Here is a 26,785-nt window from a genome sequence, read left to right on the forward strand (position 1 = left end):
GGGCGGTAGTGCTGGAGCCTGGGCGGTAGTGCTGGAGCCTGGGCGGTAGTGCCGAGGGCCGCACGTTTCCTCCTTCCCTTTGCCGCTCTCTCCCTGCTCCTCGTGGCCTTAAATGGCGAGACAGTAGTCAGTGGCTTTCACTCTGCTAGTTGCTGCTTTAACAACATCTGGTTGAGGAGAAAGGGAACAACAAGCAGTAGTTCTTTTGGCATCGAAGCGATGAGATTGGGCTGTGTTTCATTTCTCCACTGCCAGGGACCTCCAGGCTTATGCTGGGGTCCCCTTTTGTCTCCAGCACAGCCCTCACCATAAGGGGACTGAGGCCTTGTTTCTATACCAGCGGCAAGCCGAGAGCCAAGGGATTTCCCAGCTCATGGCCAAAAGAGAGCTGGCCAGATTCTTCCCACTGGTGTCCCATGACTCAAAGCAAGCAGCCAACCAGCCACTCCCTCCAGGATGCTGCCAGAGGTGGGAGGTGTGGGGCGCTACCCAGCCCAGGGGCTAGATTCCACTATTGCAATGGCAAATCCAAAGTGCACAGGGTTGAAATGTCCACAGCTAATGTTAGGCAGGACCTTGGGTAAATTCTGCTTGAGAGCTGAGAACTGACCCATATCCCAATCAGAAGTGAGCACAGAAATTAGTCAAAAGCCGTGGTAACTTGAGAAAGCTGTGATTTGAATCATATGCTTGCTTTTAGTTTAATGTTGATAATAGATGACATTTTAATTTTGAGTGCCCCTTAAATGTTCTCTCTCTCTTTTTTAAAGGCAGCTTCAGGGAAGGATGAGCTAGAGTTGGGTTTTCTGGCTCTTGGAGTTTTGTGTATTCGTCTGTCCATTTGCTTTTGGATGTTTGAGTTCGGAGAATCCTTGAATTAGGGCCTGTCTCTGGAGGGACACCTGTCGATCCGTCTCGTGGTTTTACAGCACGTATCGGCATCCTAGGTTTGGGAAGATACAGATCCTGCAGTGCTGTTTCCCTAGGGCCAGGTGTCGTCACTGCGGCCAGACTCAGAGATGAATTGTTTAGCATGTGTTTAGCATCACATGCTCCCCAGCCCGAAAGCCCACGTCTGGGTTGAAAGGGAGGTACCAAAAAATCAGGTCCCCATGGGTGGAGGTTCAAGTGCTCTGAAAGGGAGACCTTTTGTTGCAAGGCAGCCTCAGTCATACATGGACCTCAAGGAGGAGGTGGTGCCATTTGCTGGCTCCTTGTTGGCTCTTACTAAGAATAGATTACTTAATAACAGAAAAGATATTTCTGTGACCTCCTCTGATGAGCCCCCCTCCCTCTCCCACTCTAGGCCACCCAGTTGCCCTGGGCCCATTCAATATTTCAGGTGTTACTGTATCAGACCTCGATTGAGTTTCAGTGACTCAGTGGTCATGATTTTAGCAAGTGGGCCTACAGGAGGCAGCAGGATGGAGAAGTCTCTCCTAGCAAGGCGAGGCCCAGGGAAGCAACCACGGCGGGGCCCATCCCTTTGCAGAGGTGCGCTGGCAGTGAGGTCATCAATCCCCAGGGTGTGGGGTTGCAGGAAGGCGGAACACCGAATGCTCTGGCTCCCCGTGAGCTCCTCAAGATGCGTGACCTTCATTTTCTGCCATCTTTGAGGGTTTGGCCGAATTTTTCTTAGTGCCTCTCAGCCCTGGGTTGCCCTCCGGAAGAGGCAAGACCTCAGTGCCCCTTGGCCTCTTTGCAAAAGGAAAGGGGCTCTCTTCCTCCCTGTCTCCATGGCCTGGTGCGGGGTGCCAGTCAGCTCGAGCTTCCCTTGCACTGGCGTGCCTCTAAAAGTTCGCCACGCTGGCTGGCACCTTTCTGCTGCTTAGAGGGAAAGAAGAAAGTGGAAGCTATGTGCCTGGCTTGGCCAGGCCAGAGGCAGGTGCACCTGTCCGGGGGAGGGGGATGAGAAGGGGAGATGCAGGGCTTCTGGTTGGCTCAGAAACATGTAGGGGGAAGGAACAGAGAGCAAGTCCCGTCCCAGGTTGCACAGGGAGTCATGGCCTGCGTTGGAGGTGTTGGGCAGCAGCGGGCGTCTGAATTGGTCTCTACCTGACTCTTTCCTTGGGCCAGGCCCATGCGGAGAGGTTACCTGGCCAGACCCTCGGCGGCCTGCCTTGGAGGGTGGCCCCTGCAGCAGTGGGCCCGGGCTGCCCGGCACGTCCCCTGTGCTTTCCTGTCAGTGCCAAGGGGCTTCCCCAGCCATCCTGGCCAAGCTTCTATGTGCCATTGGCCAGCAAAGTGTTCCGTGGTATTTGCTTCTGTACACCAAAGATGATCTGGCCTATCTTCTTCCCGGAGGCCCAGTGATGTGTTCCTCTGTCAGCTTGTGAGGAAGCCACAGCTTCTGTCCCCCGAAGTCAACCTTCTCTCTTTCTCCTGGGACTTCTCAGCATTCACAGAAGCTGCTTGCAGCGTGGCCAGGGTGTGTGGGGCGTCGGGGCCCAGTGTTTAGCGGAGCGGGCACAGCTGCCCACGGAGAGCAGGTTGTCAGCACGTCTCTGCGCGCTGGTGTTAGGGGGAGGCTGGCAGAAGACCCTTCCTCCCCCTCCCTTGGCCAAAAAAAGACTTCCATGGATGTGTACGTGTTGATCCCGAGTCATCTGAAGGGGAGATGGGGAGGCGGGCGAGGGGAGAAGAAGGGCCAGTGTGGCCCCTACAAGACAAGACACCGGTGCTGGTTTTGGTAAATCGGGAGCCAGGCATAAGGGAGGACGTCTGTCCTGCAGGCCCTCGCATGCTCCTTGGACTACCGGGAAGGGGCGTCCTCACTGCACACCCTGCCCCGCCCTCTGGGGGTTGGGGGTGGGTAGGGTCCATGAGAGGGAGCGAACCTTCCTCTTCTGTATATAGAGTGAGCCACTTGTGCTCAGGAAAACCTAGTCGCTTGTTGCTGCTCTTGTGACATTTTTGTACACTGGTTTGCTACTCGTGGCACGAAACAAACACAGCAAGAAAGGTCATTTCAAGCTGAGCTGTTGTTTTGGAAACCTGCTTCCTTTCAGTGTCAGTGTCGTATTGTATTTGGAGGAATTCTTCGTCTCTATTGGTGTTACTGTGGTAGACAGAATAAGATAGTCCGACTTGTAATTCTTTCTGCCGGGAAATTGGCAGTGCCTCTGTCGTCGCCCCGGCCCCGGTCCTTCCTCATTCCCAGGGTGGGATTGCTATGCGCTGGGCACACCCCTCCCTGGCCCCCGCCCCCGCAGCGGCTCCCTTTAGGACCGGTCTTTGTGATCCCCCTGAACAGCTGCAGAATGAGTATTTTTGCCAAGCTGGTTCTTGGGTGCTCTGTGCCCCTACCAGTTTGCTTGCCTCTTGGGGCATTTTGGAATGTTTTCTCTGTTTTGTAAAACCTTTTGATTGCACCGCAGTGGTTTCTGCCGTCACCTTTGGAAATAAATGGTCATTAATTTGTGTGCTCAGCCCTCTGAATTTTAGTCTGAGGTGTTTCTGTTGTTGAAGATCCTTGAATGAAAAGGATCCCTCACCATGGGACTCACTGTTAAATGTTTCCTTCATTTACTGCTATTAAAAGGTTTATGAGAACCCAGGAGTCTTGGCCTTGCTTCTCAGAACCCTCTCAGTAGGGCTTCTGCTTTGAAAAGTAGACAAAAGGGGCCGATGGTCGTCCAGGCCGCGGAGGACCACCAAGGGGCAGCTGGCACACTCAGCACAGCTCTGCCCTGGGAGTCGCGTGGCCGGACGTGCGGCCTCGAATCCCCCCACGCTGCTGCCTGCTTCCACTAGTGCTGCCAGGGACCGAGCAGGCCTTGTGCTCTTAGCAGGGCTTGTCTGCTGGGGGCCCCATGTGCGCTGGGCCAGGCTGGAGGACTGAGCTAGGGGTGGCAGCTCTAAAACCAGACGTGATCAGGCTCCCTCATCCCAGGTTTCCTGAGGGCGGGCTCTGTTCAGCAGAGGTGTGAGGCTGACACAGGTCAGACCGTCCCATGTGGAGGTAACCCTGCCCCTGGGGAACAGTCAGACCCGGCTGTCCAGGGCTCCCCACTGAGCGGCCCGTGGTGACTGTGATCAGCCCAACCCGCCTTTACGCCAGACAGAGGCCCTACTCAGACTTTTGCCGCTGTGGCTGCTTCTAGAAGGGACACAGCTAGGCATAGCGGTCCCCAGTGCAGGTGGATTTCCTCATCGGCCAGTAGTTGGGCACCCAGGCTATCGGAGAGGCTGGGCCCTGCCATCCTGGGCCACAAAACCACCAGCTTGGGCAAGTCACTCGTTGGCTTGTGACCCCAGCTTCTCCATCAGTAAAGCTATAGCTACAGCCGTGTGCCAGGCGTGGTGCTAGGTCCCTCCACATGCATTACAGGATGTAATCCCCTCAGAAACACAGTGAGCTGATTGCTCATGCTGTCCCTGTGGAACAGGCAGGAACTGAGAAAGCTGAGGCTCAGATCTAATCAATCAGTGGAAGAGCTGGCCTGGGAAGCCAGTTTGGTGAGGCTTCAGAGCCTCGGTGCTCAGCACTCTCCCCTTGACTCTGCTGCGTGTCTGGGTGCTGGCATGACCGGGCAGACCCTCGCCCAGGGCCCCCAGGCCTGAGGGGAACGGGAGGAGAACCGGGCAGTGAGGTGGAAGGCGAGAGAGAGGAGGGCGGGCCCCACGACTGCCGAGGCCCATCTTTTCTTCCGTGGCCAGCAAACCTGACCCTGGTGAGCCGCAGAGCAGAGCACGGCTGAAAGGCCTACAAGTAAACGGGATGGGGCTACAAGGGGCCAGGCAAAGGCTGGCCCTGGGGTGAGAGTCTGCCGGAAGGACGTGCGGCAAGTTGGTCCCGTGGCCTTTCTGTGTGTCTCCCATTTCAGAAAGAGCTAAACACCCATGACCTAGGCCAAGGCCCCCTGTCCCCTGGGCTCGTGCACTGCCCCCGCTGAAGGTCTCTGCTCCAGTCTGTACCCTCTACTGCAGGCAGTAGTTTCCAGTGGAGACCTGACTGCCTCACTCCTGCAGGGGCTTGTAAACATCTCCTCACCCTCACGTCCCACAAAGACCCAGCCATAGCAGACCCTTTGCCCCAGCCATATTGAGCTCCACTTGTTCATGCCCTGCCGTTTCTCGCTTCTTTGTCTCGTTCTTCGCGCTGTTTTCTCGGCTACCCCGCTCCCCCTGCTTGTCCGGAGGTCTCAGCTCAAGTGTCAGCTCCTGCACGCAGTCTTCCCTGAGCCCCAGTATGCATTAGGTACCCCTCCACTCGGCTCCCCGGTGCTCACTCCGGGGCCCCCATTTGCCTCCTAGGAAGTCATCAGGGCGCTGTCTCCCTCTGTAGACGTTGAGCTCTTTGAGGGCAGAGAGGGGTCTGATGCATCCTTTAGCCCCTGGCCCAGGACCTGGCCCTTGGAAGGTGTTTGGTGAACGATGCTCTTATCCCAGAGTCCTGCAAAATGGTGGGAGGCCACACAAGCTGTCGCTCATCCCCTGAGTTCTCCTGCATGGGGCCCCGTGCCTTTGATGGCCCGGGCACCTCGAGCTCCAGCCGGTGGGCCTCCATCCTCCTCTGCGGGACCCTGGGTAGCTGGGATCCAGGGTGAGGAGGCGTGTTGTGAGGAAAGAGAACAGAGACAGCATCTGTTCCGCCTGCCCCTTCGCTAGACCTCTGGGCAGGGTGTGGGTGAGGCAGCCAACTGCTTTTCTGCCTCCCTGGTAGCTGTTTATCCCCTCCAGGGTCCCCCTTCCACTCCCCGGGGCACACAGGCAGAGTTGGTGTTTACATGGCAAAAGCCCCACCAGCCCATGGAATGTGTCACCTACCCCTCTGAGGCGGAGGGAGCAGCTGATCCCCCAGTGAGTTTTCCCCTTGTCCTGGTTTGCCAAGGCCAGTGGGGGGACAGAGGTCCACAGATGTCAGGCTGACAAATGCAGTGGCTTACTCAAAGGCCATGTGGTTTACTAACCTTGGCAACCAGTAAGGCCGGCCTAGTCCAAAGTCAAGGACTCTGTTACTGCCTGTACCTGCCTCTCTCCCAGTCAGCGTTCGCCTAGCATCTACACTGCATATCTGGGGTGTCTGAGCTGTGCGACGGAGGGGCTGAAGCGCCTCCCAGGAAGGCAGTAGCGAAGGCTACTCCTGTTGCTGATGGATGACCCAAAGGGCTCTGCCCTCCACAGCTGGCTTCCTAGCTTCAGTGGGGCTCTGCCTGCATCGCAGCCGGCCGGTGGCCTCGGAGTCTCACTACACAGCAGGTCATAGCAAGGAGGGTAGATGCTTCCTTAACAAAGCTCTGATAGGCGACAGAGCCAATAGCATGGGCCGCGTCGGTTTTCTCCTTTCCAACGACCCATCCCCAGCTGTACCACTGCTCCAGCCGCTGGTTCTCCCTGGTCTCCGCCGCCTTTCCCCTCCCCCTTCCCTCTCCATCCGGGGACCAGTAAGAGGTGCTGCCTGCTGTACTGTCCCTTCAGCTGCTCCTTCCCTAGTCGCCAAGAGTCCCCAGTCTCCTTACATTTTTAGAAAGACCCTGGGCTCTCCAGTTTTTCTCCCTCTGAGAATGGAGGGGCCTCCCTCAGATTTCCAGAGTGTTGGAGATGACAGGATGCCGCTGATACAGGGGCTTGTAAATTTTCCTGCGTATTAGAATCACCTGAGGAGCTTTACAGAGACTCTCAGTGCCCAGCCCTCACCCCAGCTCATAATTCAAAGCAAACTTCTTGCTTGATTTTGTTTTGACTTTAAGCTTCCAGGTTGGAAGTCATCTCTTTGACGTGCCCATCTACACCAAGTGCCGTTTTTTCGTGAAAATTTTAAGATTTATCTTAAATTTATCTAAGTCCAGCTTTGAGAAAAGAATGTTACCAAGAGAGTTGAAGGCCCCTTACTCCAGATTGTTCCTCAGAGCTTCAGGGAGTCTGGGGAGGTGTCTGAGCTGTAAACCAGCCAGGTCTCCTTAGGGTGAGGAGGGAGGTGGAAGGGCCTCCTTCCGTGCAAGGGCGGCAGGTACAGAGGGATTTGTTGCTGGTAGGGTCGCCATCGTGGGCTTCCATGGGTTTCCAACGGGATGGCTTGGATGGCAGCCAACTTGAGGACCTGCAGGGCTGGTGGTGCAGAGTGGGTGAGGTTCCAGCCTTTCCCCTTGCTTCACCCAAAACAACTCCAATTTTATTCCACTTTGTACACTGAGGCTCTGTAAATAGTTTCATTGGGAAAAGGGTTTAAAAGCCACTTAATTCCACCCTCACTAGTCTGTCTCTACCCTCTCTGAGATAGTGGTCCTGTAGTCGCTGGAAAAGCCTTGCGGTAGGACTCAGCAGATGGGGCCCGTGGTCCCAGCTCTCCGTCCGCTCTTAGGTCCCGGGTGTGCTTGACAAAGTCAGACCTCTCTGAACTCCGGGGCAGTGGGAGACATCCAGTGAGATAAATGGGTGTGAGAGGGCTTTATAAACCGCGAAGTCCTATCCAACGTAAGGGGGTCCTATTTCCAGAGAGCGTGGTTACTAGGCTTGTTCTCCGAGCACGGGAGTTGGTCGGGGTTTTGACTACACTCACACACTGCCTTCCTGTACCCTGTGTGGTTGAGGTGTGTGAGAGAGGTGCTAACCTCAGATTTAAGGCATTTTTCTGTATTTCATTGACTCTAAGACACTTTTTAAAGAAGATTTTAATATCTCCAAATTTGGATAGCGAGGGTGGGAGGGAGACGCAAGAGGGAGGAGATATGGGGATGTACGTATGTGCATAGCTGATTCACTTTGTTCTAAAGCAGAAACTAACACACCACTGTAAAGCAATTCTACTCCAACAAAGGTGTTAAAAAAAATCTCCAAATTTGAGAGGCACCTTACCAGTCAGTGGCATGACAATTGAATCGGCAACTTATTTTTTTCTTTTTCAGCAGTACATAAAATAACAGACATCTTCCAATCTGAGGTGTCTTAGAGTCACTGAATGGCCGTCATTGTTAACTTTGATTCTTCCTCTTCTCCACGAGAGTCACCCTCCTGGTAGAGAACAGCCATTCGAAAAAACTTCTAAACTTTTAGCATGTAGTCTCCTTCTAACACTCCATCCTCTCTTTCTTCCCTGCCGGCGTCCACCCAGGCCAGGCAAGCTTTCTGCTTCCTGACCAGAGGGAGCCCCCTTTGTTGGGCTGTCTCTTGGGGCAGATGTTCCGTGGGACGTGAGAGAAAGGAAGCCGAGTGCACCTGCGCAGGGAAGCCCACCGTGCCAACTGACAGGGAGGGAGCCACACGAGCCAGGCCAGCTGCCCCCGGCAGCTCTGGTTTCTTTATTTCCCAACCAGAGCCTGGCCAGAAGGCTTAGCCTGCTGCCCTGGGGAGCTCCCGGGGCTGCTCATTGCCAGAGATGAGCTGGTAGGGCTGGGGCAGGGGAAGGGAGCGCAGCCTGTCCTGAGCTCCCTGGGTTGATGTAAGTGGCTGTCTGGCCCACGCAGAGGGAGACGATGACTTCCTCACCTCGTCTAACAAGGTGCAACAAGAGTTAGGCGGTGGGCCTTTCGGGGAAAAGCAGCACCTAGGGGGTAGCCTAAGCCATGCACATTCACTGTGGTTGGAAATTGCCACCAACCTTCCCTCAAGTCCTGGCAGCCACTCTAATTAAGCTCGGTCCTTGTAGCCTTGAGGCCAGGCTCTTCCAGAAGGGAAAGCAGTGTCTGCAGTGAGATCCAGGGATACTTGGGCACAGGAAGCAGTTTTGGGACATTCCCGTCCCGCACCACCCCCCGAGGGAGCTTAGCAAGACATGATCAGCCCGGATTACAGCCGCCCTCATGTAACTGGGTTAAAGTGTTGGCCTACTTAGGCCCCTCCTGCAGTGGCCTCCTTCAAAGCTGACGAGGCCGATTAGGGGGCTATTTCTGAGCCCTAGTTGTGTACCCAGAAGCCTGGGGTCAGTCCTCCTGTGACAAGAAAGACAATAACTAAGGCTGGACAGCCAAGGGGAGAGTCTGCCCTGCCCACGGGAGAGCAGTGCTGTCAGACCTCATGCGTCCTTGGAAAAGAAAGAGCCCAGGAACGTCAAGTCTAAGTCCCTGGATTTTGAACTTCAAAGACCAAGCCAACCAATTTTCTGGGAAAGACCTTGTCCTATGTTTTTGCCATCTTCAGCCCTAGAGAGAGATGGCGGATAGGCAAAACGAAGTCTTCAGTCACAGTCACTAGCCTCTACTTAGTAGGTTCTATGCATTTGAGGGAGATTGCTATCTAACCTGAGCCTCAGTTTGCTCGTCTATAAAATGGCAATAATAATAATAAATATAATAACTACTTCACAGAGCAGGTGTGAAGAGTGAATAGATAAGACACTTGGCACGGTGCCTGGCACACTGTAAGCACTACTTCCATAAATGTTAGATGCCATCATTACTACCATTTCCACCACTACTGCCACCACCATTGTCACCATCATCTTCATCTTCATTAAGACAGCAGAGTGAATGATGGAAAGCTGTCTCTGGAGCCTGAAAAACACAGTCTGAATCCTGGCTCTGCCACTTTGTAGCTAGGTGGCCTTGGGTAACTGATAACTTCTTTGATCTAGAGTCTGTAAAATCGAAAATTCATAAGGCTGTTGAAAAGTGTACAACCTGGTCCTTTTTGTGCAGTAAGCATTCCATAAATATTGGCTATTATAATTGTTAAAAAGGGGTGATCAAGATCAGTGGTTACCAGGAGGAGCTGGGGGGAGGGATGAATATGTGAAGCACAGAGGATTTTTAGGACAGTGAAACTACTCTGTATGATACTATAATGGTAGATACATTTCATTAGACATTTGTCAAAACCCATAGAATTTACGGCATCAAGAGTGAACCCTAGGGCTTCCCTGGTGGCGCAGTGGCTGAGAGTCCGCCTGCCGATGCAGGGGACACGGGTTCGTGCCCCGGTCCGGGAGGATCCCACGTGCCGCGGAGTGGCTGGGCCCGTGAGCCATGGCCGCTGAGCCTGCGCGTCCGGAGCCTGTGCTCCGCAACGGGAGAGGCCACAGCAGTGAGAGGCCCGCCTACCGCAAAAAAAAAAAAAAAGAGTGAACCCTAATGTAAACTCTGGACTTTGGTATCAATGTAGGTTCGTCAGTTGCAACCAATGTACCACCCTGGTGCGGGATGCTGATAGTAGGAGAGGCTGTGTGTGTCTGAGGCAGAGGAGGTGGGGCAGGCAGTATATGGGTGTTCTCTGTACTTTCTGCTCAACTTTGCTGTGAACCTAAAACTGCTCTCAAATTATAGTCTATTTAAAAGGAAAAGAAAAAGTTGATCAAACTAGATTGTTATAAATTTAGGATGTTAGCTCTATCGCCATGGTAACCACTAAGAAAATAAAAGATACAGAAAAGGAAGTGAAGAGGGAATCAACATGGTACACTAGAAAATAGTCCGTCAAACACAAATGAAAGCTGTACTGGAGGAATTGAGGAAAAAAAGAGGTATGACATGTAGAAAACAAATAGCACAATGGCAGGAAAAAAATTCTTCATTATCAGTAATCACTTTACATGTAAATGGGTTAAACTCACCAATTACAAGACAGATACTGGCAAAATGGATTTTAAAAAGACATGATCTAACTATATGCTGCTTACAGGAGACTCAATTTAGACCCAGAGACAAATAAAATTGATAAAAGGATCAGTTCATCAAGAAGCTATAACAATTATATACATATACACACCAAACAACAGAGCTCCGTAAGATATGAAGGAAACATTGACAGAATTGAAGAGAGAAACAGGCAGTTCTACAATAATAGGTGGAGACTTCTATACCCCACTTTAAATAACGGATAAAGCACTTAGACAATACATATGTAAGAAACAGAAGACTTGAACAACACTATAAACCAGTTAGACCTAAAAGACATATACAGAGTATTCTACCCAACAAGAGCAGAACACACATTCTTCTCAAGTGTACCTGGAACATTCTGCAGGATAGATCATATTTTAGGCCATAAAACAATTATCACTAAATTTTTTAAGATTGGAATTAAACAAAGTATCTTCTTTGACCAAATGGAATAAAGCTAGAAATCAAAAACAGAAGAAAAACTGATAATATTGCAAGTATGTGGAAATCGAACAACACACTTAACCAATGGGCTAAAGAAGAAATCACTAGGGAGATTAGAAAATGCTTTGGGATGAATGAAAAGGGAAATACAGTGTACCATTTAAATTTTTTTTCTGCATATATTTCTTGTGATATGCTTTTTTTATTTCTTATTAATTTTTATCAGAGTATAGTGGATTTACGATGTTGTGTTAGTTTCTGCTGTACAGCAAAGTGAATTAGTTATACATATCCACTGTTTCCTAGATTCTGTTCCCATGTAGGTCATTACAGAGTATTGAGTAGAGTTCCCTTACAGTAGGTTCTTAGTAGTTATCTGTTTTATATATGGTAGTGCGTATATGTCAGTCCCAATCTCCCCAACGTACCAGCCCTTTGGGATACAGTGAGAGCAGTGGTCAGAGTTACGTTTATAGCTTTAAACACCTGTATTAAAAAGGGATCTCTGAAATCAACATCCTAACTTTACACCTTGAGGAACTAGAAAAAAAGGAACAAACTACACCTAAAGCCAACAGAAGGAAAGAAATAATAAAGGTCGGAGCAGAGTTAAATAAAACAGAGAATAGAAAAAAAAATAGAATCAATGAAACCAATAGTTGGTTCTTTAAAAAGATCAACAAAATTGACAAATCTTTAGCTAGACTCATTAAGAAAAAACAGACGTAACTAAAATTGGAAATGAAAGCAAGGATGTTACCACCAACCTTACAAAAATTTAAAGGGTTATAAGAGAATACTATAAGCAGTTGTATGCCAACAAATTAGTCTTGATGAAATGGAAAAGTTCCTAGAAACATGGAAATTACCAAAACTGACTCAAGAAGAAATAGAAAACATGAACAGATCTAGAACAAGTAAAGAGATGACTGAATCAGTAATCAAAAACCTCCCAACTTAAAAAAAAGAAAAAAAAAAAACAGGCCTCATTGGTGAATTCTACCAAACATTTAAAGCTTTAACACTCATCCTATACAAACTCTTTCAAACAATAGAAGAGGAAGGAACACTTCCTGACACATTCTATAAGGCCAACATTACCCTGATACCAAAGCAAGCAAAGACACCACAAGAAAACCACAGACCAGTATCCTTATGAATACAGACACAAAAATCCTCAACAAAATACCAGCAAACCAAATCCGATGACACATTGAGAGCATTATACACCATGACCAAGCGGGACTTACCCCAGGAATGCAAGGGTGGTTCAACATAAGAAAATCAACCATTGGAGTACACCACCATGTAGGAAAATTAACTCAAAAGAGACCAACAACCTAAATATAAGGGCTAAAATTGTTAGAAGAAAACATAGGGATAAATCTTCATGACACAGGATTTGGCAATGGATTCATAGATTTGTCACCAAAAACATTAGCAACAAAATTAAAATAAATTAAAAATAGATAAATTGGACTTTATAAAAATTTTAAAAATTTTGTCCACCAAAGGGCACTATCAAGAATGTGAAAAGGACAACCTACAAAATGGGAGAAAATATTTTCAAATCATATATCCGATAAGGGTTTAATATCCTGAATACATGAAAAACTCTTAAAGACAACACAATTACAAATTGGGCGAAGGACTCGAAGAGACATTTCTCCAAAGAACATACACAAATGACCAATAAGCACATGAAAAGGTGTTCAGCATCACTGGTCATTAAGGAAATGCAAATCAAAACCACAATGATATACTACTTCATACCCACTAGGGTGGCTGTAATCAAAAAGATAATAACAGGTATTGGTGAGGATGTGGAGAAATTGGAACCTTCATACTGGTGGGAATGTAAAATGGTACAGCCACTGTGGAAAACAGTTTGTTTCTCAAAAAGCTTAACGTAGAATTACCATATGACCTGGCGATTCCATCCTTAAGTATCTACCCAAGAGAAATGAAAACATCATAATGTCCACACAGAAACTTAGACACACGTGTTTGTAGCAGCTTTATTTTTAAGAGCCAAATGACTGAAACAGCCCAGATGTCCATCAGTGGACGAATGGATAAACAAATTGTGGTCTGTACATACAATGAGATATTACTCAGCCATCAAAAGAAACGAGGTACTGAAACATGCAACAACTTGGACTAACCTGGAAAACATTATGCTAAGTAAAAGAAGATAGTGACAAAAGGTCACACGTTGTATGACTCCATTTATATGATATGTGCAGAATAAGCAAATTCAGAGAGACAGAAGACTAGAGGTTACTTAGGTGATGGCCAAAGGAGAATGGGGAGTGACCTCTTAATAGAGACGGAGCGTTTTATGGAGTGATGAAAAAATTTTAAAACTAGAGAGAGCCGGTGTTTGCACAACATCGCGAATACAGTAAATACCACTGAACTGTGTGCTTTCAAGTGGTTAATTGTGTCATGTGGATTTCACCGCAATTAAAAAAAAGTCAACAAAAGGAGGTGAAAAGAAAGGAATTTCTTTTTAACTCTCAAGTGCACTGTGCACCCTGCTCACAGGACTCACCGGGTAACCTTCCCAAGAGCAAATGTGTTGCCTGCACTTTCCCAGCCTAGGGCTGACCATTAGCGATCTCTGTTTGATCTTCTCCAAGGCCACAGATCCTTCTGGAGTGGTACAAACCCAAAGGGGGGAGGAGGGGCCCAACGTACCCTGCAGGAGCAGTCCCAACCTATTTGAACGACTGGATTAACCCCGTGTTCCTCTTCTCAACCCCATGATTCATGAGCACCATGGACCACGTAGGCTAGGCACTGAGGGGCATGGCTTCATGTACAGAGGTCACTATGGCCACCCACCACTGTCCCCCACCACAATTCTGGGAAAGGGGCCATTGCTGAGGCCTGTTCCAGCGGGGCGGCAATATCTCCATGCAGAGTTCCTGGAATTCATGTGAATGTTTAAGTAGAGAAAGTTTAGGGAAACGTTTGCGTTACTCACACTAGTACTGTCCTTCAAACAAGACGGGGGTTTTCCGCTCTTTCCAATCCAAGACCCCCCTTTCTACCCTGCCAGGCTGTGTGCGAGTGGGGACTTTGACTGCCCCATCCAACGGTCCGGCCAGCCCCTGTCTCCTGTGCTGATGCACGCAAATCCACTTACACATGTTGACACATACGCTAACGCTGGATCATTCCAGAATACGGTGGGGATGGAAATTCTAGTTTGATGAAAAGTGACGATAGCAGCTCCTAGTTTCAAATCTGCCTGGTGTTCAGGCAATGACTGCGACTCTCCGCAGCTTCCTGTCAGTTAAAATGTGATTTAAACATTCTATTGTGTACCAGTTGTGTTTCCTGTTTTATAATATCCAAATTTAATATTGCCTTCCTGCCCTTTCTATGTAGCGGGTGATTCAGAAAGTGACTCTGATTTCCCTCTCTGGGTGGGTTACCCTCACTATCTTATCTCTCCTCCTGCCTCATGAATGGGTTTTTCCATTAGTCAGCATACTATAACCTTTCTTCAGGCCTCAGGGCAGCCTCGTAGAGCAAACAGCGTAGTTTCCCTCTGTGCTGCTCTCTCTCTCCTGGTCATGGGAAGGGCCTGATACCTTTCAGAGGGCAGATCTGCAGTAAAAAAAAAACAAAACTTTGAGCCACCAAATGCCACTCTGCACGTACACAGACCTGTCTCTTATACGGTCATGTATTGATAATTTCTCTCCCAACCACCGTGGCATTCCTGCTAGGGAGCAAGATAGCCTCACTGTGGGAACAAATCCTCTCCTCCGCTCAAGGAACCATGACCGTGCCCGGTTTCTGGGTGGTCTCTACTGCTAACACGTCGGAGGGCCAAAGAAATGCCATTTCCCAACAGGGCCGCTACAACTCTGCTCATTAATGCCACTCTGAGGTGGGAGCCATTTAAGGGAAACACTATAAATCCAGCCCAATGTCACCTGGGCCCCAGTCTGAATGACTTCTGCCAGCTAGACCAAACTTGTATGCCACTCACAACTCTTAGCTCAGAGTGAACTGTTAATTTGTCTTACAAAATGATACTATCTTTATTCTGAAACCAAGCACGGTGCCATGCCTCGGGTGGGGGGGGGGGCGGGCACTCAGTAAATATTGATGGATCACGTTGAGCCTGACATTTGGGAGGAAAAGGCCAAATGGAAAAGGAGATGAAATGATGCTTTGCCAAAGGCTCTCAAAATAACTGGGCACGTTGGGGCAGCAGCAGTGGTTTTCAGATCGTCCCGCGGGACCGGGACCCGGCATTCTGTTGGAACTGATCGAAGTTTCCATAAACATTTGATTCAAAAAACGTGTGTGTGTTTAAATGTATAATATTTAAACACTGTAATAAAAACTGAAAAAAACAGACAAAACCCAAACACCTAACCAAAACATCTAATGTGTTACATTCAGAATGGCAACTGAAGACCACCCGGTGGGTCAGCAGGAACCATCAAGTTGACACATTCTGTTCAAGCCTCAGGCCTGATGCTTCTCCTGCCTGAACTTCTTGCAGGCCTCCCTTGTCAGGCCTGGTTCAGAAGGTTGTGACTGCACCGGGGTTTTATAATTTAGGCCAATATGTACTCACTTTCATGAAACTATATTAAGATACCACCTCTTTCTCTTTGCAAATCAGGACCTTCTTGCTGCTGTACAGCCAAAACAATATAGAAATCAATGGAGCGCTGGGACTCTAACTACAACTGTCATCTGTCACCCCAATTACAAATTTGTATAGTCAGTCACCCAAACAGCCTCGTCGTTCTCATTAACTTTATAAGTAACTGGTATGCATTCGTACTTTATAACAGTGAAATACTGTTTTTAGTCTCGTACTTGTAACTTAACGAGGTGCCAGCTAAGATTCTGATTAAAAAGCAAAGAGGTTCTTCCAGCATGGAGGGGACACTAAAGGCTAAACAAATTACCGGCCCCTTGTGACTTGCCTGCATCCTTTTAGAGTGGGAGCAGGAACTCAAGGACACCAGGGCAGTTGTGAGCACAGAGACACGCAATGCAGCCACCGCCCAGCGCGCGCTCCAGACTTAGTGCATCCTACATCTAACCTCTGTCGAGCTAATGTGATCATCCGTCATGATGGAAATCTGCAAGTGCAGGTCAGTGTTTCTTCATATAACGCGTACGCCCTCACCAGCCCTCTGGGTGGGTCCACTGAAACCATTTGAGATACATAGTCCATCTACTCGGGACATAATATATTAAGTGTCATTTTAAACATGGTTATAACCAAGTTCTTGGGATGAGGAGGGTCCAACTGGCTTGGACCCTAAGGCAGCTTTTTTTCCGATTCTTAAAAAGATTTCTTCCAACAGGCTGGGGGTTCGGAACAGGGGATTGTACCATGCGCTAAAGGGATCGACGAAGGCCGCTGAATATAGTAGCCAAAGCAGTATACCCAGGGCCTGCCTCAGTTGCATCCTCCCATTCAGCTATTCCTCTGGCCGGTGAAAAGCCTGGGCAGACAGATGGGAAGCCATCAGAGCTTGGTCCAAACTCACACTTGTCTCGGCTCATGCGGTCAGAGCTGCAGAAAGTGGGAGAAGCCATTCTCTGAATGGCAGTCATTCACTGAGCGCTCCTGACTGGCAGCTCTGAGACCAGGTGTGGTTTCCTCACAGCAGACTCCCCCCCCAGCTCACAGTGATGGTACCCCTCGGATATGACAGTATTTTCCATCAGCAGAGAGGAACTGCCGCGACTCACACAGTCACACTTGCCCTCTGAAGCAGTGGAGCAATTTAAAAGGTGCCCAGTGGGGCATGAAGTCTAAAGAGGAAATGCTGAAACTCTGGGGAGAATTTAGGTAGGTGGAGTGTGATTCCTGAAGTTGAAATCTGTCCAGACCACTGAGTTAACCACTAATGCTATAAAAAGAGAATGCTGTGGGCTCATTAAATTACTTCATTCTACCTGAACCTATTAATATCGTCTAAATCATTAAAAAAATCCTGTGTACCATTAAACATGAATGATGAAACTGGCCCTGAGCAGATGGCTGCCTTAATGGAGCACTAGTCCAAACCACAATAGTCCTCTAGAGCCGAGATGGCTCTTTTTAGCCACTGTGATTGACACGAGCACGTGTCATCAAATTCACATGGGGTGTGGGGTTTTGGGGCAACGTAACAGAAAATTGTCCTGCATATATTCATTAGAAATTAATCCTGAAATATGCATGATGAAACTGAGACAGCAAATGATTTAGAAAGAGCCAGAGGTATGTCAGCAATGTCCCTGATGGCCTTTCCATAGAGGAAGAGATAAGGCAACAGCTGATAGAGGTAGCACACCGAGAGAGATCCCTTGCTTGAAGCAGGCTCCCATCTGGCCCTTGGAAGGCAGTAGCACTAGTTGCCCTGCCCGATACTCAAGACATTTTCCCCAAGCTCAAGTGGCGAATAGGGTTCATCTCATACCACTCTGGAACTGGAAAACTGGAAATACGTTTACGTGTGTGATGTGCCCAGCGTGTGTATGAGGAGTGTGGACAAGCTCCGAGCGGCCACATCTTGGGCATGTTTAGTTTCTGTCCTGTACTGAGAAAATGGCAAAGGCTTGATGGCAGAAGAAAGCCTTCCCACCTCACCAGATTGTGCGGGATGGCACTGCTACTGCCCCCTACCAGCTCACAAAGGGAAACACCCAGTAATACACTGATCTGGAAGAAATTTGGAGCGGGCTTAAGCATAGCCGTGCCGCCGCTGCAATTCAAGTCTGCTGCTTGCCTCAGATCCGTGGCCAGGGTAGGGTGCCCAATAAAGGCCAGACTGCTGTATCACCAGGCCAGGATTCACGGCTGGGTAAAAGAATGACTGACATAGGTAAATCGTACGGTAGGGAGCAACTGTAGGCAGATGAGGTTTCCCAAGTGCCAGTTTGGAAAGAAATCCGTATCAGTTCCTAAGTATATGATTTCAAAGGCTTCAACTGTTTGTTTGGTTGTTAGCTTTTAGTAAGAAGTACCCATGAGCCCCAAATCCTCTGATGAGGCCGGTTAAAGAAAGAAACCACAAATGGTAACTCAGTTTTAACATTTTATTGGGTAAATGATTTTAAAGGTAATAATAACAATAGTGTCAAAACTACTACAATATCTTTCCACAGCCAAACCTTACAGACCCACATAAACCTTCCCATTTTTCTTTTTCTTCATTTGTAATATTTTAAAGCCATACATGTCATATAAAATGCCCATTTCCAATAGTTTCTTCAAACTATTAAGCAATTAAATGTGGAAGGAAGGAGGATCTAGTCATACTGGAAGGGGTTTCAGGTAATCTGTGATGTCTTACTGTAATCAAAAAACAGGGTGCTAAGAAAGGGACGAGGAGAAGAGCTACTCCAGGTAGCTTTGCTCATTACAAGTCTCAACCACTGCATCACCAAGAATTCATTATGCTGGTGACCGATTCAAAGTAATTTTGGGGAACATATAAAACACAAAAATAACTTAGAAACTAGATCCAAATATTTCAAAAGTAATCAACTTTCATATACAAAAACAGTCAGAGGTGGTTACAAAAGTTTGTTTTCTCAGTGCGTCTATGTACCAGCGCAGTTACTGGGTCCAGAGCAAAATAAAAGGTTTATTTTCTTCTGAAACAGTAATAAAAAACAAGGAAAACATATCTTTGTATATAAAGGATCAATGCTGGTCTTAAGAATAACGTAATCAGAAACCCTTAAATCGAGAGGCACACAACGGGTTTCTGCTTTTATAAAATAAAAGGAAAGTCACCAGTTTATTTAAATGGAGGAGGTGCTCACACCCCTCAAATAAACTTAATTCAATTTAACATCACTAGCAAAAATCACTTAGAAACTGTACAAAAATAAAAAAGTTAACACATTTAATCCTGCAAGGTTTTTGTAAGGACTGGAAGGCAGGCTTTTGGAGCAGCATTTGGGCATGGCTGGGGGCTTCTTTGGTTTGATCTAACACACACAAGAGATGGAGCCTATTCCAGATGACAGTTTCGGATTTCCTGCACATTTGAAGGCATGAACAGAGGCCAGTATACAAACTTCCGGTGTGCTGCACACTGGGGCTGTATGCTCTGGACTGAAACTCTTATAACTGCCTTAAGTGGGGCGGGGGTGGGGGGTTGGGTAAAGAGCAAGCCTTGCACTTCCTCCATCAATCACACCGGAGACTGGAGCGGGCAGGGCAGTAGCACATATTCTCGTGCAGTCAGAAGGCCACTTAATGGGGGGGGGGGAGGGGCAATTGTTCTCCTAGAATCTGGTACCTGGCTGACCTTTTCTAAGAACAAAAAAACCCTTCCAGAAATGGAAGCCTTTTGCTACATACCAAAGTAAAATACGTACTATTTTCCAAGAGGAAAAAAATACCCAGTTGCATCTGAAAACGGAAAACATAAATGGAACTAATTAACATTTAAAAGGGGGGCTGTGTAAACTTTGTGCTACTCAAATGAAGTTCAAGTATTACTTCTGAGCTGTTTAGAGATCACTGAACTTACACAATATTCTGGTGACAAGAGTGCAATTCACATTTGTGTTTCTGCACAAATAAACCACAACTGGCTAGAACACAACCTGTGCAGTCAGAATCTTCGTCTGAGTTAAAAACACATGCTACATATTTCAACATGTTCAAAGTTAATTCAAACTACATATTTAACAGCTTTGTAATATACGACAAAGGTGAAAGGGTCTAGCGTTTGTTTGAAGCACACCATTACAAGTTTGTATAACACCCTTTACACTACAAAGTCTTTTAGTCAACAGCTACTTAGACACAAAAATGCACTGTGCGTTAATTTGAACACAAAAGGAGACAAAACTATCCTTTTCCCCCAAGCCACGGTGGGAAATATTGCTGACCTCGTCCTCTGAAGCCTGCAGGATGGTTATTTCTTCAGTATAACATTATTACACTGGTAAGAAAATCTGTATAACATCTGCATATATCAAGAATTTTTAAAAATCTGATATGATTTTTAGAGTCCGCATGACCAGTCACGTGACCTGCTCAAAATTGATTAGCACCGTTAAATACATAAACACACACATATGTATGTATTGTAAGTATACACACACACGTATGGGATAGATCTTTTCTTTAAAAACAAAAAAACTTCTAACCATGAGCTCACCCAGGACGAGGAGCCTGTTGAACTGATGAGATGATAGATAAGATGGATCAATATTGGTCTATTCTGTCTCTCTTCGGTTTGCTTGCTTTATTTACATTTTTTTTTTTTTCTTGCAGCAGACAATATCATTCAGCTTGTGCTCAGTTTCCCTATAAGGGCAAGAAAAAATTTCCATCAGGTAGCCACTTGTTTTTATACTGCAAGACTAAAATCTGCTCCAAAACGCTCCCAAGTAGAAATGAAAGGACTCAAAATCCCTTTCTAAGGCCCAGCAGCTAGCTTTCTCTGACTAATCTCTAGGTTCGGTGGAACTGGCTACCGAGATTCCATTTCAGGCTAACAATTGGCTTCTTGGTTAAGGCATCACGACTGAAAATGGTTATTCCAACAACAGATGCTGCGGACGAAGGAATACCAACAAACTTCTGAGAACTCTCATCAAAAACAAAAGCAGTTTGCTTCGCCATAAGGAAAAGCAGAAGGAATTCAGCCGATTAATCTCACAAACTAGAAAAGGGTTTTCAAATTCTGAACTAGCAGTCTGTCACTTGTCACAGCAACTACATGTATGAGCTATGCCATCTTGATATTCAGTGACATCTCATAGTTTTAGACTATATATTCTGAACCACACTTATATTCATCACTTGAAATATTTGTTTCCTGTTTGAAAAAAATTTTACACACACACACACACACACACACACACACACACACACATATATATATTTACTACCATAAAATGAAGGTAATCTTTCTCCAGAATCATCTGTCATTTTTCCTGGGGATATACATATAGACCTCCCGTTGACATTAGGAAGTTCTTCTCTGCATATGCATCATGGGAAGACTAGCCCTGCAAATGAGCTGGGCTCTAACAACTATATCGTATCTAAGTGCCAACTCCGTTTTTACAGGGGTAACATAACATCTTATCGATATAGTAGATGTGTTTCTATCAAAAGTATGTAGTGCAGAAAGAGATTCAAGCAATTTTATAGTATTTCTAAAACTCCAGTATCGTCCCCATGACAAACATGTCTGAAATCACGACATGTATTAACTTTTGTTTCACTAGATTATCTTTACTATTTCTTTAAATGGTAGCTAAAATTGTCTCTGGCCAATCATGATTATTGAAACCTAAAGCTAACAAATTTAAATTAATATATAATAGACACATGTCTCTTTTTGGTTATTTGCTCAAAATAAGTTTTTTTCAGCTTAAAAAAATACTTAAGAGTAAGCAATTTGTCTAATCTGTTGTTTCACATAATAGAAACAATAAAATTTTTAAGAATATTTCTCTAAATTGCCTTTCTTCTAACCCCTCTTAATTCCACATAATTATATTCTTCTCAAAGGCACTAAATTCTGTATCTGCTCTCTTCCTGATATTCGCTGCTTTTCAAAATAATTTCTGTAGCATATTTCAAAGGTAGCTTGTACTTTCTTAAAACAGTGTTTTAGTTTGTAAGTTGGTTCTATAAAGTGATGAGGCAGTTTTTCCTGTGATAACCAGCACAATAGGCATAAATGATTTCTCACTCTCTGTGACAAGTCCTATCATGGACCTTCGAATGTTCTACACTAGAACGAAAGTTCGTCTATTCTAACCATGGGAAAAACATATACTTAAACAGTGAAGACCCACATACTAAGCTCTCATAGCAAAATGAATTTCAGACAAATTCAAGAGTAATATACAAATACCTGAATTTGATATGAATTACTCCCAAACACAGCTATCAAAAATTACCTATCTTACTGAGGAAAATGAAAGAAACACCTAAATGAAATCCTTAGAAACTGCATGAATTCTTCCATCCACAGTCAACAGAAGGAAGGAAGAGAAGAAAGAAGGAAGGAAAGAAGACAGGAAGGAGGGCAAGAAGGACAGAAAGACAAACCTGACTGAGACAGCAAAGCAAAATTCCATATAATATTGTAAGGAAAGAGAACCCCAAAATTCATATATGCTGCAAAAAAAAAAAAAATCAATGACCTAATATAACAAAACAGGATCATCTTAATAAATGCCATTTTCCTACCCGTTACCATGATGATCTTAACTGACGATGTCGAAGCTTCACCATGGCAACGGAAACTATCATCATAAAATGGTACAGTAAAAGAGATAGCTAGACCAAGAAGGGGTAGGGTCTCCTGGGAAGAGGTCTGCAGAGAGGCCCAGTGACTGGTTGTGTGGCTCAGTGTCAGGAATAATGGTTGTATGGCGGAAGGGGATGCCCAATGCCATTTTGGAAATGATGATGCTGGCGATGAGCAAGGTATTCAGCATAGCTCAAGGTCATCTTTTCACTACGGTACCTGAAAGAAAGTTAGGGAAGAGACAAAGTTAACATCACGAAATAGGTGACATGTGAATGTCAGAGCTAGGAGGGACCCTTAGAGATAATTTTCTAGATGAGGAAACAGAGGCCTAGAGAGAAGAAGTGACTTGCCCACTGTCACACAGCTAATAAGCAGCAAAGCTGAGATCAGAACCCAGGAATCCAGAGTCTGAGTCCGGTGCTCTTTGCACTCTACCACTCCTTGTTTAAACTGTTCTAGAAATTGTATTGCCCTCCTCAGCTCCGGTTTGCTAACAGGAAAGAACGGAGGAAAGCCAGCCTATTACTGTCATGTATGCATTTCATTCACTTGACTACTTTTTCTTCCGGGATCTTCCGTTGCTTCCTCTTTAACCATTCCTTTCCTTCTGTCCACATGTCTCAGGTCTTGCCGTTAAGGGAAAACAGTAGCAACAAAACACTTGTCTTGATCGTGGTATCTCAATCCTCTTTCCCCCCATCTTCAGGTTTCTTTTCATTGGCACACTTCTCAGAAGAGTAACGTGTATTTTCTACCTCATCTCACACCGCTCCTCGGCCCTGTGCCTCTTGGCTTCTACTGCCACGCTTCCGCAGAAACTGCTCTTTCAGAAGCCACCCCTCATCATGCCTGGCCTCTCCATTAGGATACCGCGCAGCACTCCCTTTTGGAAGCTCTTTTGTGCCTTGTGTTCCACAACTCCATACTCCCTTGGTTCTCCCCCTGCCTCTCGGACTGCTCCCTATCTCTCTGACTACTCATCCTACCCTCGCCTTGTAGGAGTTTCCTACATTTCTACCTTCAGTTCTTCTGCCCCTACGCTCTGTCCCAGCTCAGTGAACTCTTGCCTCACAGCTTCAACTATGTCCTCTTTACAGATGATCCCAAATCACCATCTCTAGCCATGAGCTCTACACACGTACATTTTCGGTGACCTATTGGACGTTTCTATACAGATAGCCTAGGAAGCACTTCAAATCCAGAATCAATACGTTAACGTAACTCTCCCCAACGTGGTCCCTCTCTTGGTGAAAGGGACTGCCTTGGTCCCTTTTATTGAGATGAAAGCCTTGACTGGCTCCTCTTCCCTACTTCCGAATGATGACTAAGTCCTTTCATTTTCCCCACAATATTTTTTTTCCTTCCTTTCTTCCCATCCCACTGCCACAGCTCGTGTTAAGGCTCCCATTTCACCTTCTTTGGATTGCTGCCACAGATTCTTAGATAATAACAGTGTCTCCTAATTATTTTTCCTGTTTCCAATTCTAATCTTACACTTCCCCAAATCCATCTGTTCAGAACCCTTCAATGGCTACCAATTGACTATAGCATCAGGTTTAAACTTCTTACGCTCTACCTTCTGGGCCATATTTTCCCCAGTGACCACCTTCTCTATGTACACTGAGAGACCAACCAAATCAGACATTGAGAAGATTCCTTAGAACTTGCCCCATACTTCGCCACCTACATGCCTTGACTCACCAAGTTCTGTTTAAGTTAATCCCTTTGCTCCCCCACTCTCCACCTGTCAAATATTCTACTCATTCTTCAAGCCCAGCCTCACATCTACCTCCTCTTTGAAATTTTCTGTTATCCTCAACCCCCTCCTGGAATTCCTCTTTCCCTACTCTATGATCTCATATCATCTATCCCATTCTGCTGTATATTAATAATTATTTTTGTACACGCCCTTCTATTCTCCTAGAATATGAACTCAGAGAGAGCAGCAATGCAGGCATTTTCAAATTTGTAACTCCTCAGAGCTGAGAATAGTCCATTTTTAGACTATAGGCATTCATTGTGGTTTTGCGGAATTAAAAGAAATGGAAACAGCAACTCATTTTCCCAAAACGTTTGATATTTTCCTTTTTAAATAAGTACCCCTATGAGCCCATGCAGAAATACATTTAGCATTTGTCAGTTGTGCTTTTCAGCAAGCTTTCTATCACTGCCAAAATTCTAAGGTGAAATTCAAATTTGAGGACTGCTTATCAGGATCCTGGGGTTCTGCTAAGCAATGTCAAAAGCTGGCCAATTTCTAATTCAGGCAACTTTCTTCAATAATGTACTCTAAAGGCTCAGAGGGCTTTCTTTAACAAAGCCAGAGTAAGCCCACAGAGCTATGATGCGAAGGATGGGCTCATACATCATATGGGCTTTACTGCCAAGCAGAGTTCATTGTATTCACCCTCAGTACAGCCCTGCCATTCATTTCCACTCTGTTTCAGAAAGGAGAAGCAAGTATAGTTAGAGAGACCAAAGAAATCAAAAGGTTACAGGTATACGCATCAAAATGTACTGGTCAGCCTTGCGCTAGGAAATGCCTTCTGTACCTGGTCAGTTTTATGGTTTTCCTGAATTCATTAGTAATCGGAGCTTTGTATCCTCCTTTCCTCAGTAAGGAGTCTATGGTCTGAATATGGTCCCATCCTGTGGAGAGCAGACCAGATAAAATACCAGTGAAGCACATGTAACAAGCACTTTTGGTTAAATACAAAATGACTGTAGAGGTCAGCTATCACTGTCACCGACCCCTTTGGTCCTGAAAACAGTCACACAGAAGAGCTAAGATTTCATCCTGTACAGAAGCAGGGACACCACGGGACACCTTAAATTCTAGCTATCCCTGCTGGCTAGCAACATTGGCTTCTTTACCTCAACTGCATTCGAAGGCAAGGAGCCTAAGAGGCTGGCGGGCAGTAACTGCTCGGTCGTGTCTCAGTAACAAGCCACAAACGTTGTACTCTCCTCTAACGGTGACATCTTTAAAAGGGAAGGAAAAGCCTCACTGAGCCAACTCAGTAGTACTTAGAACTCCCACACTAACTCATGGTAGTCGCCATTTCTAACCGTATCTTCTGCAGGCTATCAAGTGCATCTGTGTGCAGCGTTCAAAGGCATTTTTATGGGTTCTGACACGGGATGCACACTCATACCCGAGGCCCTCGACCTCTTATGTATGTTTTACAGAGTCAGTGGAACTACAGAATTAAGAAATTTTCGAAAGCAACCCAAATAAATCTGCAGATAGCTGCTTTAAAGACTAACGCTCTCATTTGGGGGTTTAATGATATTAGATTTTGTAGTTATATATCATATTTATATGAAACAGATATGGGAAAACCAAATTACCAATGCTTTCTGATGAGAAGAAAAGCTCCATGAGATAAAGAAGAGGTATTCATTTCAACTAACATGAAACTATAATTTAGTAGTGGCTAGAAAGGACAAGATACTACAGAGTGAAACGTTATTTTGTGTTACACTGGTAGTTCATAAAGGTTTGTGCCATATCTGTAAAATCGAAAAACGTTTGTTGATTAGGAACATATAAAACACTAATAGTTCATGTATTCTCAATGCTCCTTTTCTTCATGGGACACTTACAATCTTAATAATAGCAGAAGGAGTAATGGCAACCACCTAAGAAGGAAACATTTGATACTGACAATGAACGGTGTGGCTGATCGTCAAACTAAAGGCTTGTTTATGCCACAAGGCTACAGCCCAGTGGAATATGGGAAAATGGCACTTAAAATTCATAGCAAACCATCGCCTAAAATAAAGCCCAACTTTTACGAATCTATGCTTTTTTTGAAAGTATACTTTTATATGTTTTTGCCGCCAAACTTCAGTGCAGAGATTCAACTTCTGTGTAATTCACCGATTTCATACAGACATTGCAGTGGCAGCGATGGAAGAGTCATTTCTTATGATCTAACAGCGATCAATTACCAGATATAACTGCAAGGTCAGATAGCGCATTTCAATATGTATTATTTGTTTAAATTCTTCACTAGGTCATATGAAATAAAGTACAACAGTGACCTTGCTCCTTTGCAACCTCCGGTAGGTAGGTGGCGGTGCGTTTTGATCCTTTTTCGTTGATGAATTCTATTCTAATGCCATGTACACCCACCTGAAAGAAATTGGCAGTTTTATTAGTACAGTCTTCTTCACAGAAACAGAAAGAAAAAGTTATAATTTAACTTTCAGAGAATGCAGCTCTTCCCTTCCCCTTGCTTTTGGAAGGGCATATCTGTTTTCTCTTTCCGAAACACTGACTTTGAGGATTGAAGGCCATTATGATGGCCATGGAGACTTGAAAACACTGATTTTTGCATGTGCCCAGCATGCACCGGGCTATGCCATTCTGTTTGGAACCAGGACCACCATTCTGGGGCTGTGTGTAGAATAAGGCAATCGATGATGGCAAGAGTCCTGCCCCCACCCCCAAATTGTGGCTCATGACAATAAGGAACTAGACCAAGGGAACCGACTTCAGAGAGATAGCAAGCAACCATCCTGCTTTCAGGG

At 46.0% G+C, this 26,785-nt stretch overlaps 1 protein-coding gene across 5 annotated transcripts in view; it reads right to left on the reverse strand.

Annotated features, from left to right (window-relative positions):
• Window positions 1–13,100: 13,100 nt before the first annotated feature.
• Window positions 13,101–26,785, reverse strand: part of AMMECR1 (Alport syndrome, mental retardation, midface hypoplasia and elliptocytosis chromosomal region gene 1) — a 113,177-nt gene continuing 99,492 nt past the window's right edge. Inside the window, exons 4-7 of one of the 5 annotated variants that reach the window (XR_003796338.1) lie at window positions 26,297–26,387; window positions 24,802–24,898; window positions 20,135–20,283; window positions 13,101–14,597 (exon numbers count right to left, since the gene is read on the reverse strand). Coding sequence is in view for 2 of the 5 variants with exons in the window: in XM_029240311.1 (XP_029096144.1) it covers window positions 22,351–22,465; window positions 24,802–24,898; window positions 26,297–26,387 (303 nt within the window). In the remaining 3 variants the exon portion in view is untranslated. The other 4 variants (XR_003796339.1, XR_003796337.1, XM_029240312.1 and 1 more) reach the window with 4 other exon arrangements.

The sequence above is a fragment of the Monodon monoceros genome, unplaced genomic scaffold (assembly GCF_005190385.1).
Source record: "Monodon monoceros isolate NGI ecotype Baffin Bay Population unplaced genomic scaffold, NGI_Narwhal_1 Super_Scaffold_22, whole genome shotgun sequence".
NCBI classification, from domain to species: Eukaryota; Metazoa; Chordata; class Mammalia; order Artiodactyla; family Monodontidae; genus Monodon; species Monodon monoceros.